Raw genomic sequence first — 14,970 nt, 5'->3', positions numbered from 1 at the left:
TGAGGAAGGAGACCTGTGGCACCTGGCAGGCTCAGCAAGGTAACCAGGTGAGTCAGAAGTGGCTAGGAGGCCTCACTTGGACATTCAGACCTGAGACCTGGCTGGGACGGGAGCTCCTCAAGCAGCAGCAGGAAACAGACAGGGGCATGAAGTAGCCAGTGAGGCGACCAGGCCCAGACAGAAATAGAAGTGGGCCCTGCCCAGGCAAATCAGCCCCATAAGTATCTGCTTGGCTGGGCCTCAGAGCCTAGGCAGTAACTGGGGACCTGCCCTCCTGCTGAGGGGGTGGCCCAGCAGGGCTCCTACTAGAGGTCAACTTAGGGCCTAGTGGCTTCCACAGGAGCACTGGGGAGAGGCTGGGCGGAGGAGGGCCCAGGAGGCGAGGACTCACAGCAGGCCAAGCCTGACCAGGCCCTGGGGCCATGGTGCCCACAGACCAGCACTGCGGTGGTGAGCTGGGTGACTACACGGGCTACATCGAGTCCCCCAACTACCCTGGAGACTACCCGGCCAATGCTGAGTGTGTGTGGCACATCGCACCGCCCCCCAAGCGCAGGATCCTCATTGTGGTCCCCGAGATCTTCCTACCCATCGAGGATGAGTGCGGTGATGTCCTGGTCATGCGGAAGAGTGGTAGGTACTGGCCTCCGCGCAGGGGGTGGCAGCACAGGACATGGTCTCAGCCCATGTTCCCACCCTACCCATCTTGGTACAACCTCACCAGGAAGGAGGGCCAGGGCTCAGAGAGCAGGTCACTTGGGGTTCTGCAAGGCAGGATGGAAACCCACTGGGATCTGGCTGCCGGAACTGGGCTGTGCAGAGCTCTGAGGGAAGGCCCTGACGTTGTGCAAGCCACAAGGTCAGGGAGAAAGTCTAGGAATCCACACAGGCACAGAGTACACCCCGTCCTGGCCTGGAATATCTGTGGACATAGAGGCAGGCCTTGGGAGGTGAAGATGGACGCAGGAGGGAGGCCAAGGGTTTACTCGGTGCCGCATTCTGCGTGTGCTTTTATCGCCACATGCACGCTGCCTACTCCTTTCGATGAGTCTGAAAGCCCTGGTGTGCAAGTGGGGCTGTGGCAGAGAGGGCAAGGGGCATGCCCAGGGTCCCTGAGCAGGCCAGAGCCAGCCAGGAACCACCTGCCCCACCCATTCCTCTCACCAACCCATGCCCACCCCCCACGTCCTTCTGTCCCCTGTTCACCCACAGGGCTGAGCTCCAGGGGCAGCCTCTCCTGCTTCAGGGGCATCTCAGGAAGAATACCGGGGGAGCAGTGAGGAGGTGGGCACCCCAGGGGCAGCAGGTCCACCCGCCTCCTTCACTCACAGGGAGCCTCTGGCCCCCACCTCCATGCCAGCTCGTCTCCCACAGCCTCCTTGAGCACATCCTCTGGCCCTGACTGCTGGGCCCTGTCACGGAGGAGCACTTGGCTGGAGGAAGAAAGAAACACCAGCGCAAAGGGGTCCACCAGAATTCCAGGGGCCGAGGGCAGGGAAGGGCAGAGGGAACTGGCACGAACCTAGATGGTGCGTCTAGTGCTTCTGGCAGCGGGCACCGCGGCCCTGGCGGCCAACTGGGTGGTGGGGAGGAGCGATCTGCAGCAGGAGGAAGGGCCGGCGTGGAGTGTGGGCCTGGGCCGCTCAGCAGGGCCTCTCCCACAGCCTCCCCCACGTCCATCACCACCTACGAGACCTGCCAGACCTACGAGAGGCCCATCGCCTTCACCTCCCGCTCCCGGAAGCTCTGGATCCAGTTCAGATCCAACGAAGGCAACAGTGGCAAAGGGTTCCAAGTGCCCTATGTCACCTACGATGGTAAGGCACTGCCCATCACAGCCCGCTGGGGGCCAGGGACAGAAGCAGTCTCAGGTCCCAGCCTGTGGCAGGGCACAGACCCAGGACCAGCATATTCCGGGGCCGCTGCGGACAGGGGCAGGGGGTGCAGACAAGGAGCAGCACTGCCATCTGCAGGCGGGGGTGAGGTGCTGCCCGCAGTGTACAGGCTAACGAATGCGGGCCAAGCCACCAGGACAGTGCAGGAAGGGGACCCACCCAAAGGCCAGGGGCAGCAGCCAGCACTCACCAGCAACCCGAGGCTGGAGCAGGGGGGCAGGGGCGGGATGCAAGGGTCTCAAGCCCGGCCTTCCCCCTTCCCTGCTGACCGCTCCCCAGAGGACTACCAGCAGCTGATAGAAGACATTGTTCGCGACGGGCGGCTGTACGCCTCAGAGAACCACCAGGAAATTTTGAAAGTGAGTTTATTGGAAGGGAATCCACGTGACTCTGGGGGAGTGGACTGGGCCCTCCCTGCCCGCCCTGCCCCACCCTGCCCAGCAGAAGTGAGGCGTGAGGGGATGGCAAGGGGAGGAGGAGGGCCTGGGTCTGGTGTGTCTGCCCCCTCAGAGCAAGAGGCCTAAACCAAGCTGACTCCTGAGGAGATGGGGACCAGCACCCAGGGACAAGGCTTTGGGCAGGTCCCTTGCCTGGCATCTTCAGCTTCACCGTCCTCATTTAGAGATGAGGGTAGTTGGAAGGGTGGTATCTTAAGATCTGGAATCCACCCATGCTGTCCCTTCTGCTGTTGGGACTGAACCCCTCCAAGTCCTCTTGCGGCTTCAGAGACAGTCACGTTCTCACAGAGGGGCTGCAGCTGCCTCACAGAGGCACTGGCCAGAGGCCCAGGGACCCTGTTCTTACGGAATGAGGCCAGACCTGAGTATCTGCTTGGGCTGGCGTCGAGGACGAGAGTGGAGCTAGGGCCATGTCCACCTGTCTGACCTTGTCAGGTGTCATGTGACTGAGATAAGGGGGGTCTGCAGAGTGTCGTCATCACCTTGAGGCTTCCAGGCCCATGCTAGTGAGCCTCGTACACGCAGTAGGTTTCCGTCAGTCACGAGGCTTGCTCCTGGCTTCCGATGTCCTCAGACCACACAGTCTAGGCGCCCAGCCCCTCCACAGCCCACGTGGCAGACAGCGCCCGCCTCCCGCCTCACCCTGCTGCAGCCCCGCTCCTGCCTCAGCTCGCCAGCAGCTGGGAGCACCTGCCAGAACTGGGAGTGTCCCAGGGCTGCTCTTAGGACATGGGGGTCCCCCTCAGGACCACCTACCTGTTCTCACTGCACCCCGAGGTGCCTGTCCTCTGGGCAGCCTTCCTGGACCTCCCTGAGTGGGTCACACATGTCACAGACCCTCAGAGTCCCCACGTGCCACTTCTTTGTGGCCCCTGCAAGCACTGCACTTTGGATTTGTTTCATGACTGTTCGGTCCTGGCCCCCCTTGGGAGGGGGCTGTAGGGTTCCATGCTCCACAGTCGGGGCCCAGCATGGAGCTCTGACACAGAGGACCAGAGCCAGGGGCGTCATTTCTCAAGGGCACAGGTGCATGGGTGAAAAACATGTGGTAAGTGTGTGTTATGTGCGTGGTAAATTGTACGTGAGTGTGTGTGAGGTGCATGTGTGTGTGATGTGTGTGATGAATTGTGTGCGTGTGTGTGTGTGTGTGTGGTCGTGTGAGAGAGATTGAGTGTGTCTGAACAGGTCAAACCCAAGCAGCAAACAGGGCCAGAGGCACTAAGACGATGAGCTTCCAGGCCCAAGAGCTGGAGGTCACCATTTGCAGAGGCCTTGCAGGAACCAGGCTGCAGGACCTCTGCCAGGAGCCAGCCCACTGGGCCTGTCTCAAGGATGCTGCAGCCAAGTCTCACGTCCACCCTCAGCTCCTCCTTCCTGGCTGGCCAGCGATGGCATCAGACAGTAGATTGCACCTGCTCCTCCAGAGGCCACTCAGGGAGGAGCTAGGTGCCACCTGGACCCACACTGGAGGTATCCTGAGCCCTGTGGGGCCAGGCTCTGCTGGGGTCACACCAGGGCTTCACTGCAGCCCTCAGGGGGATCCTGACCCTGCTGCACAGGGGCCACCTGGAGGTGTAGAGCAGCCAAGGACTTTCCAGGCTTGAGGAGCTAGCAGCCAGGGAGCTGTGAACTCAAGCTGCATCTGTGGCGCGAAGCCTGTGCTCTCCTCAGCTCTCTGGTTTTCGGAGTGTGATGTCAACAGATGCTCTTAATAAAAGCGTTCACACCAGCAGACTACTTAAAACCCAACTACATGGGGCTGGGGGTGGCTCAGTGACAGAGCACCTGCCCATGTGCACAAAGCCCTGGGTTCCCCCCGCCAGCACTACAAAACAATAAACAAAAAATGTCAAAAGAAGGGAAAAACCAAAACAATCACACTATTAAAACCAAAAGACTATTTGTAGTAAAGAGGTCCGGGGGTCCTGAATCCCCACCACCCCCCAGGCCCCAGTGGAGTGGGCCGGCCACCCCCGCCTCACCGCACGGTGTCTTTCAGGACAAGAAGCTGGTCAAGGCCCTCTTCGACGTCCTGGCACACCCCCAGAACTACTTCAAGTACACGGCCCAGGAGTCCAAGGAGATGTTCCCCCGGTCCTTCATCAGACTGCTGCGTTCCAAAGTGTCCCGGTTTCTGCGGCCCTACAAATAAGGCTCAGAGCCGTGCTGGGGATGGCCGGGAGCCAGAGGGGAAGGACAGCCCCTTCCCTCTGTGGCGGGGGCTGAAGGGCAGCTCCGTGGCCTCCTCGTTGCCCAGGAGCCCAAGACGCGTGCACTTCAGGCAGGCTGCCAGCCCCTGGAGGGCCAAGGCCGAGCTGGCCCCTGTGGGACACTGCTTCTGAAGCCCTTTGCCTTCGCCTCTCATCCCCAGACACCAGCAGCGCTTCTCCTGAGCCGGCTCTGGCCGACGCTGCCTGGGCCAGGGCCGGCCATGGGAAGCAAAGAGCTGTGCCTCTGCCTGATGCTGTGGGAGAGCGGAGAGTGGCGCTCTTCCCCAGAGCTCTGCAAGGCTTGGCCACTGTCACCCACAGGAAGCCAGGCCAGGGAAGGAAGGCACGTGGAGGCACCGTCTCCGAGGTGACAAGCCTGTCAGCATGTGCAGGGCTGCCACCTGCCACTCTGCAGCCAAGGCACAGGACACAGTGCTGTGTCACTGGGCTCCAAGGACTCTGTGACGGATGGAACAGAGCTGCTAGGGCAGGAAGCTGGAGGTCTGTGCTTTCCCTGAATAGAACAGCTAATAAGTACTATATATATATGTATAAATATAAATATAAAATATATATATATATATATATATATACTTCTACTTGTGGGTACTTTAGGGAAGTTCTCTTTAGCAGCTATAAACACTCAGTGGCGTCACTGTCCCCGCAGCACTTGCCCCTCTGTGTGGGAGGTGGGAGCCAGGGCTGGCACAGCACGGGCCTCCTAGACACGCTCGTGAATATGAACCTAGGAAACTGGGCTCTGATGCTGTGTTAGAGGGCTGGCCCTCTCCCAGTCCCTTCACAGTGACCTCACTGCCCTTGACAGGACACAGTTGAGGGCAGCCTCCTCTTGGACCGCTGCAGGGGGCAGCTAGCTTCCAGCCATAAACTTAGGAAGGGGCCTGTAGCCATGACGTTGGGGTCCAAACTGTACCTGCAGGCCACCAGGAAACAAGACCATCCTGCCCTGAGGCCTGTCCAAGAGCCGTGGCCCACTCCTGACTTCGGGGAGGAACACAAAGGCCCAGGGAAGCCACAGGTGACCCGAGGCAGAGGCAGCCTGGGGTTGCAAGGCCTGGCTTCAGTGCAGCTCCCACCGTGGGCCTGCTGCCTCCCTCTCAGAGTCTCTCCTCAAGGCTGCATTATGTCCTACCTGCCAAGAAACGGGAGCCAGCTGAGACCTCCAGCACCCAGGGTCTGCGAGGCCTCGCCCACACGTCACACTGCCTGCTGCCAGCAATAGGACAAGCAGAGGAAGTGTTCTGTATTTTTCAGGTTAACAAATATTAAAATTCCCAGGAACATGGAAGAATCGTAAGATGAACTCCAACCACCGATGCCAAGTGCCCTTAGGTCTCTGGTCCCCAGCCTGGCCTGGCGGGTAAGAGGTGAGCAGTTGGAGAAACACACAACACAGGACTATGGACACACAGGCCAGCGAGCAAAGTCTCAAGATCCGAGGCTGCTGACGGGAAGCCAGGGCAGGCACATTCTCCAGTCCAAAGCCAGGCTTGGAGCGCAGGCGCACGTCGGCGCCACGACCCCCACTGCAGAGCTGCGTCTCCAACTGGGCTGACTCTGCGGGCAGTGCCATCTCTCAAGTCAGCCCCGATTTGTGGAGAGAGGCAGGTGGACTGACCAGCCCTGCTGGGCACTGCACCACCCCTGGCTGGTCCCTGTCCCTGCAGGCCAGTCTTGGTTTCCAGAAGGAAGCCTCCCTCCCTTTGTCAGGCCATCAGTCACCCCCAGAAATGAGAGACAGCCGCCCTAGACACAGGGAGTGGTCTGTCCTCGTTATTGGGGTTCTCTAGGGAAATGGACATATTAGAGGGGACAAGTTACAGGAATTGTCTGACAGATATGGAGGCCTAGAAGGTCCACGTAGAACTCTCTGCAAGCCAGAGAGCCAAGAGAGCCTGCAGCGGAATGCAGACTGAGCACAAACCTCGAAGCTGTGGGCAGCTGCAAGCCTGGAGTCCAAGGCCCCAGAGCCAGAAGCACCAGTGTTAGGGACCAAAGGAGATGGACACCCAGCTCCAAGAGAGCCAGTTTGCCCTCCATCCACTTCTTTGTCCTGTTGGGCTCCTTGGACCATCAGAAAATGCCACCCACACTGGGCAGGGCCTGATCCACTCAGCTTACTGATGCACGGGCTCCTCTTCCCCGGAAACAGCCTGGCAGGCCACAGAGAGCACTTCCGGTTACCTGGGACTTGCCCTAGCAGACAGACCGACACACACCATCAACCATTGCACTTCTCAAAGCGTTCCCCCCTTTAATTCTCAAAAACCAGGGAGGAAAAGCAAGAGCCCTCAGCTCCCCTGAGTTCTTCCTGCAGCTGCAAAGTCAATTCTGGCAGCTGCCACTCACATGCCCACTAGGCCACCCCCATCTCATGTTCCATGGCTCTCACTGCCCAGAGTCCCCAGGGTGAGCAGGACAGGGCAGGGGCAATGCAGGCCCCTCTTCCTTCTCTCACCGTCAAGCCCGTTTTTAGCTCTCGTCCCCTAAAGAGGAGAACCAGGTAGTCAGCCCTAGCTTACCAGCGGCTCTCAGGCCACCACCCTGCCCTCCCTGTAACACTGCTGCCCCTCACCATCGGGATGTCCTGAAGTCCAGGTTGGGTCTGCCCTGACTCCACACTGGCCCCACACAGGAACTCTGGGCCGCAGCTGTTACACCCAAAGCCAGCCGAGGTCCTCAGGCCCTGGTATTCCCAGGGAGACCTTCCAGGAGGCCGGGCACATCTCCTCGAGCTCACGTGCTGCGCCCGCGATAGCTGGGCTGCCGCGTGGTGACATTGCACTTGCTTCACGGTGGAGGTACAGGGGAAACATGGGCACCAGGACTGGGCCCAGGCAGGGCAGATGTATGTGCTGAGGCCTGAAGGACGGAAGCCCAGGGCAGGAGTGCCGGAGGCTCCCACGCTGTCAAGGAGAAGCCAGCGCGGCCCATTCCTGGACTCTGGCCTTGAGCGGCCTCTGACCCTGCATCACTGGCCACTTAGTGAATTCCCAACAGCCACGCTGCGCCCTGTGCTCCCACGGAACAGGACCCAGGAACAGCTTCCAGAAGCAAAAGCCCTTCCACTTGGTGATGACTGAAAGGGAGACCTGGCTCCTCCAGTTTCCTCCGAGCTTTACTCAGCGCCTGGCAAACCTCAGTGAGGATGTGAGTGGAAAACCAAGATGTTCCCTGCCCGGGCTCCCCAGGAGGTGGTCAGGTGGGACCCAGGAGTTGGGGCGCCCCTTTCAGTCCTGGCTTCTCCTTGCACTCAGCTTCAGAGAAATGTGCTGAGGAAGGGAAAGAAATCTGTGTGACCCTCCATCAGGGGGTGTCGTGGGAATGACCAGGGGTGCCTGCAGGGAGGGGGCCTTGTCCGCTGCCCATAATTAGACCGCTTCTTGTCCCAGGTCTTCTCTTCTCTGCACCAGAGCCTGGCAGCCACAGTGGGCTTCCCCTGCCTCAGCTTTGGGCTGCATCCCCTCTTAAGGGGCAAAGTCAGCCGTGCCCCTCGCCCCACTCCCCTCACCCAACACAGGGCACACTGGCCCGTGGTGAGGACAACTTTCTCAAACTCCGGCCCCTGCAAGAACAGCTTTCCAGCAACCCCATCCTACACACACCCAGGCTGCAGAGCCCAAGCCGGAGGACTTGGTCAGAGCTCCCTCCTGCCGTCCATCGGCTTCAGACATGCAGATAAAGTAGAACTGAAATATGGGCCAGAAAGTCCTGGGCCAAGGAGGCCAGGTTTGAAAGCCTTAAGAGGGACCCTGCTGGCGTCACCTCTGACGGGCAGTTTCCCACGTGAACCGCGTTGGTGCTTCTCGGAGCTGCAGCCCACCTGGGCTTTTCCAGGGAAGGAAGCCCAGACTATTGGAGCTGCAGCACCAGGGGGTGTTCAGTGACCCTTGGGGACACAAGTGTTACTCCAGTGTCTCCACCTTCCCCGCAGAAACAAGGCACGAATGGGCTGGGTCCTTTGGCAGGCTCTTGCGGGGCACCTGCCGTGTGCTGGGCTCCTAGAAAGACAGGGAACCACACAGACGCAGAGCCGCAGCCTGCCCAGGACATCTCTACCCTGCAGTCACCACTGACCTCGCCTGGCACAGCCCAGCCCAGGAAGACCGGTGCCTTTCTTTCCCCCAGGGGCCCCAGATACTTTACCTCCTCCGTTCCCTGCCTGGAAAGTCTGACCAGCCTGGCAAACTCCTTTTTATAGCAAGGCCCCTTAGCTTCACCAAAGACACCAAGGTGGCAGCACAGCCCTTCCAAACAAGGTGGCAATACCCAAATGCGGTCATTCAGAGCAAAGGCCAGAGGACTTGACGTGAGTGGGAAATGCCCGTGGGACACTCAAGACACAGCAAGCAGGCTCCCCTGCCCCTGCGGCGCCCACGGACTGCCAGCCCCTCCAGGAGTGAGTCCCGAGAGAGCCCAGCTGACTCGGGCTCAGCATGCGCCCCTCCCAGCACCCTGCTCAGGCAGCCCCCGTGGAGTGGACCCTTGCTCCCCCACAGCCCCTGGTGCCAGCGTGCAGCTCCTGAGCGAGTCCTTTGAAATCATCTGTACTCCCCAGTTTCAACCGGAAGAAGTGACGGAGGCGCCGTAAACGTCCACTCAGGGCCTCCTGCCTACAGGTGCTGAGCCCAACGCTGTTCCTTCCACAGGGACCGTCCCTTCAGCCCTTCAAGGCAGGCTGGGCTCGACCTGTTCCTCAGGTGGGACGCCAGGACTCTGGGAGACCAAGGGACACCCCCAAGATGAGTCAGATTTTCATGCAGTGGGGGTCAAACCCACGCCCGCGGAAGCCAGGCCTGTCAGGTGCAGGAAATGCCTCTGCGGCATGACGCTGAGCGCAAGTTCACCAACTGGAGCCTCGGCGGGGTCAGTCTGGCAGTGGGATAGGGGACATGAGGGTCGAGGTGCACAGGCAGGCGGTGGCTCGACCTGGGTTCCCTCCTTCTTACCAAGCACTGAGCACTCTTCAGAGGCGAGGGGACAGGCACTCACCATGCAGATACCCTGGCCTCTCGGGAGGTGGTGGCAGGCCCGGAGGTCCCCAGGCGGCTGAAGAGAGCACCGCCGTGCCCAGCAGGGCCAGAGGACACCTGCCGGGAAGGCCGGACACCGAGCACCTGGGCCGCAGCACTCTACGGACAGCCACGGAAGCTGCCCTCTGTGCTCACCTTCCCCCTGGGCTTCTGTGAAAGTGCCGTGCCGGACAGGCACTTGGCAGTGATCCATCCGCCTGTGAGGGTGACAAGTGCCATTGCAGCCAGTGTCCTTCAGTTGCCTCAGATACTCAAAGTTATTTTCTCCACCACGTTCCCCCACATGCATGTAATTAAATGTTTGTGAAAATCGCTTTATAATAAACAAAAAATAACCTCAATATTGCTCTTTTCTCTTACTCATTAGAGGCCATGGCGGTGGTGGGGGGAGGGAGGCAACTGGAATCAGAAAGAAAAAAAATAAGAAATTGTGTGGCTCTGTTGACAACTGGAAGTGAAGGGGCTCCAGCGGCCCTCCAAGGGCCAGGCGGGCACTGCAGGCCTGCGTGTGGGCAAGCAGAGGGCCCGTCGGGTGCACGGGCTCCAGATGAGCTGCCAGGACTGACAGAGTTTCCCTCATGACTCGCGTTTTGCTCTTCGATACAGGGGCTCTAATCACCATGAGCCTGGGGAATCTGGGCCACCCAGGTTAGATGCCTGATGCTCTGTGTGCACCTCTGAGAACACGGCCCACGGCTTCCACCAGATGCTAGAAGACATCCCCACTCCCATAGAGGCTGGCGATGGCCGCTCTCCTCAAAAAGACATCGCGCACGCAACAGGAGGAAGGGAGTTCCATAAAACACCAAGGGATGTGCTAGAAGAGACACAGGATGGGCTTTGGCTCCTTCCTGTTTAACAGCATGGTTTAAAGTCCGAGGAGGGATAGGGGTGTGGCTCAGGGGCAGAGCGTCATGTTTAGCATGTGTAAGACCCTGGGTGCCATGGCCAAGACCACAAAAAAAGTTCAAGACTTCTCCACATTTACCCAAAGAATGGAAAGAAGGCACCTGAACAAGCAATTGTACACCCGTGTTTATTCACAACTTTATTCACAATAGCCAAAGGGTAGAAACAGCTCAAATGTCCATTGACAGATGAATGGATAAACAATGTGGTCAATCCATACAAAGGAATATTATTCAGCCTTAAAAAGGAATGAAATTCTGACACGTGCTACAACATGGGGAACCTTAAGGAATTACGTTTAGTAGAATAAGCCAGATGTAAGAGCACAATTCCTATATATTCCACTTAGATGCCTACAGTAATCAAATCCATAGAGACAGAGAGCGCAGCCAGGCTTGGTGGTGCACACCTGTAATCCCAGTGACTCAGGAGGCTGAGTGGGGAGGATGGCAAGTTCAAGGCCAGACTGGGCGACCCTTTCTAAAAATAAAACATAAAAAGGGCTGGGGGTATGATTAAGTGGGAGAGCACCCCTGTGTTTAACAACAGTAGCACAAATAAAAAGGAAGAAGAGAATGGTGGTCCCCAGGGGCTGGGGAAGAGAGAACGGGAATTGGTTTTTAATGGGTGCGGTTTCAGTTTGAAAGAGAGAAAAAGTTCTACGGATAGATGGAAGTGACAGTAGTCTGATCATGTGTAATGCCACTGAACTGTATTGTTTTTTAATTGCTAAAATGATAAATTTTATATCATGTCTATTTTACCATAATTAAAAGAAAGTTGCAGCAGGGAGCACCGATGTCCTATCTAAGCACAAGGCCCAGCAGACATTTCTACCCCAGTTCTACCAAAGGCCCTTGAAGACAGGAGCAGAAGATCAGGCCTCTGCAGACTGGACAACGGGCTGCGGCAGCCCGACCTCGTGGGGTAGCAGGGACTGACCCACTCCTCCAGGTCCCAAAATACAGTGAACCAAATTGCACGTGTACTAGAGGCTTCGCCTCTAGTCAGTTTAGGACCAACCTGTTTCATGTTATATTTCTGAACCTTCTCTAAATGCTGAGGGCTCAGTGATCAAATTGAGGTATTTTGGCAAATAAATTGTGGATGCCAAAGGTTGACTTTCTATCCATTTTAGGATTAGGAGATTAAATATAGAATATATTTGGACAAATAAAATTCACATTTTAAAGCAACTCTTATTAAACATGCATACTCCTGGGACTGGGGAGATAGCTCAGTCGGTAGAGCGCTTGCCTTGCAAGCATGAGGCCCTGGGTTCAATCCCCAGCACCGCCAAAAAAAAAAAAAATGCATACTCCTGGGAAATCAGGAGTTATATTATGCCAATAGATCTGAAGATGTAGACTCAATGGACAAATGCCTAGAAAACCTAACTTACCAAACAACACAATAAGAAATAGAAACTCAGATTAATCTTATAGCTAACAATTAAATCTGTGATTTAAAATCTTTCCAAAACTATAAATGGATAAGCGAGTGGTTAAAAGTGGCCAAAACCCTTCTACAGAAGAGCATGGAAGGACAACTCAGAGCAGATGTCACATGTCACTGAAGTCCAGAGAAGTTCAGACAGTGTGAGTCCGTGCACACTGAACGCAACTGGTCCTGGAGACAGCCACACACACGTTTTGGACAACAGCTGTGGCACTGCAGAGCACTAAGGAAGAATTCACTTTTCAACAAATGGGAGAGATGGGAAAATTCCTTATCGACATGTCAGAAAAAATAGTATTGGGCCTTCATCTCATACTTACATGCAATACATTTCAAACGCATTAAGACTTAAACACTTTAAAAACTTGTTCAAAAAGGACTGGCATTTTGGCTCAATGGTAGAGCACCTGCCTAGCACGTGTGAGACACTGGGTTTGATCCTTAGCACCACATAAAAAAAATAAATAAAGTTTAAAAAAGAATAACGTTTAGGGCTGGAGATATAGCTCAGTTGGTAGAGTGCTTGCCTTGCAAGCACGAGGCCCTGAGTTCAATCCCCAGCACCACAAAAAATAAAAAATAAAATAAAATTTTAAAATATCATGTTGCATTTTCAAACAAATTGTGCAGAAAGAGCCAAGAGAATAAACTTCTGCTCTTACAGTTGGAAAGTTTTCTTTGCAGTGAGGGTCTCAAACTCAGAGTCCCATGCGTGCTGGGAAAGCACCCTACCACTAAGCCATATACCCCACCTACTCTGGGATTTCTTAAGCAAGATATAAAAAAAAAAAAAAAAAAAAAAAAAAAAAAACCAACAATGAAAACAAAGATAAATTGATTAAAATTTTAAAGTTCTGTTCTTCAAGACACCATAAAGGGAAAAGAGATGGTCAAGCTGGGAAAAGTCATTTACAACATGCATAGCTAATAAAGGATCAGTATCCACAATACATAAAGAATCCTTGCAAAGCAATAAGGAGCAAGGCAAACTGGCAATTAAAAATGAACAAAAGAGGGGCTGGGGAGATAGCTCAGTCGGTAGAGTGCTTGCCTTGTAAGCACAAGGCCCTGGGTTCGGTCCCAGCACCCAAAAAAAAAAAAAAAAAAATGAACAAAAGACAGTTACAGGCCTTTCACAGAATAAAAAGATGGGGGACTGGGACTGGGTCTCAGTGGTACAGAATTTGTCTAATACTGTGAGGCACTGGGTTTGATCCTCAGCACCACATAAGAAATGAAATAAAGTTATTATTTAAAAAAAAAACAGTTTAAAAAAAGAAACAGGATGGATAAAAAGGTGCCCAATCTCATTAATAATAATGGAAATACACATTACAACAAAAAAAGAGATACCATGGTGGCACCAGGTGGGCAAAAATTAATTCTGAAATAAGGATCAGATAGGATGTGACTCAATTCACTAAAGAATCTCTTTTTTTAAAAAAAATGTGCCAGAAAACATACAAGAATACTCATAGCCTCATGTTTGTAAGAACAAAAAGCTTCAATAACCTGCCAGTGGAGGACTGCAGCCCGACCACACAATTAAATGTTACATAGCAGCAAAAAGTAACTTACTATAGTCTCATCAGCAACCGGGATAGACTTTAGGACAGGAAAGACCAGGACATCTGCTTTCATCACTGAACTGGAAGTATGAGCCAGGATAACTGGGTGAGAAGAAGAAAGAAAAGTTATAGGTTGGAAAGAAAGTGAAGCTCTATTTGCAGGTGGCCTGATCTTGTATATAGAAAATACTAAGGAATCCACAAAAAGGTATTAGAGATAATGAAATCAGTTCTGTTACAAGACATAAGATCAATGCAGAAAAATCCCCATTGTGTTTTTATATATACCAAGAAAGAATAATCAGAAAGTAAAATACTCCATTTATAATGGCATCAAAAAGAACAAGTTTAACAGAACAAGTACAAAACTTGTTCAATGAAAACCACAAAAGGCCATTGAAAGAAATTCAAGAAGATCTTTGTTCTTGGCTTGGAAGGTTGAGTATCAGGATGGCAATAGTCCCCCAAATGACCTATGCAGTCAATGCAATCCCTACTTCTGGCTGGCGATATGCAGACATTGACACACAGATCCTAGAATTCATATGGAAATATGAGGTATGAAGAATAGTCAAAACAATCTTGAAAACAAACTAACGAAGGTGAAGAACTTAGTTGGGTGTGGTGGCGCATGCCTGTGCTTCCAACGACTTGGGAAACTGAGGCAGAAGAATTTCGAGTTCAAGGCCAGCCTCAGCACCTTAGTGAAACCCTGTCTCGAGATCCAAGTTTTTTAAAAAAGGGCTGAGGGTGTGGCTCAGCAGTGAAGTGCTGGTCTAAGCCTGCGTGAGACCGTGGCCCTGGGTTCCATCCCAGTGTGACAGAAACAGAACAAAAAGTGAAAAGGTGACCCACAAAAGGGGAGAAAATCTTTGCAAATCACATATCCGCTAAGGGTCTGGTATCCTGAATATACGATTTACAATTCAATAATAAGACAAATAACCTGATTCTATTTTGGGGGGGAAGGGGTACCAGGGATTGAACTCAGGGGCACTTGACCACTGAGCCACATCCCCAGCCCTATTTTGTATTTCATTTAGAAACAGGGTCTCACTGAGTTGCTTAGTGCCTCACCATTGCTGAGACGATCCTCCTGTGTCAGCCTCCCGAGCCTTTGGGATTACAGGCGTGCACCACCACATCCAATCAAATAACCTAATTCTTAAATGGGCAAAGAATATGAATAGACGCTTCTCCAAAGACGATGTGTAAATGGCCAATAAGCACATGCAAAGATATTCAACATCATCAGATATTCATCAGGGAAATACCAGTCAAAATCACAATGTTGGTACCACCTCACAACCATTAAGATGACTACAATCCAAATGCCCTAGAGTGACAAATGCCAGCAAGAAATCAGAACCCTCCCAAGCTCCTGGTGGGAATGTTAGTGTAGCAACTTCGGAAAGCAA

The 14,970-nt window shown here is 54.1% G+C and overlaps 1 protein-coding gene across 4 annotated transcripts in view; it reads left to right on the top strand.

Moving 5' to 3' along the window:
• Positions 1 to 9,937, top strand: part of Scube1 (signal peptide, CUB domain and EGF like domain containing 1) — a 127,291-nt gene extending 117,354 nt beyond the window's left edge. For all 4 annotated transcript variants that reach the window (XM_047550972.1, XM_047550973.1, XM_047550975.1 and 1 more), the window contains 4 exons: positions 436 to 633; positions 1,665 to 1,817; positions 2,175 to 2,254; positions 4,353 to 9,937. In XM_047550972.1, coding sequence (XP_047406928.1) covers positions 436 to 633; positions 1,665 to 1,817; positions 2,175 to 2,254; positions 4,353 to 4,505 — 584 coding nt within the window. In that variant the 3' untranslated portion in view covers positions 4,506 to 9,937. The remainder of the gene's footprint in view (positions 1 to 435; positions 634 to 1,664; positions 1,818 to 2,174; positions 2,255 to 4,352) is intronic.
• Positions 9,938 to 14,970: the final 5,033 nt, after the last annotated feature.

This window comes from Sciurus carolinensis, chromosome 4 (genome assembly GCF_902686445.1).
Source record: "Sciurus carolinensis chromosome 4, mSciCar1.2, whole genome shotgun sequence".
NCBI lineage: Eukaryota > Metazoa > Chordata > Mammalia > Rodentia > Sciuridae > Sciurus > Sciurus carolinensis.
The sequence above is the reverse complement of the archived record's forward strand: the minus strand, read 5'-3'. Positions and strand labels throughout refer to the sequence as shown.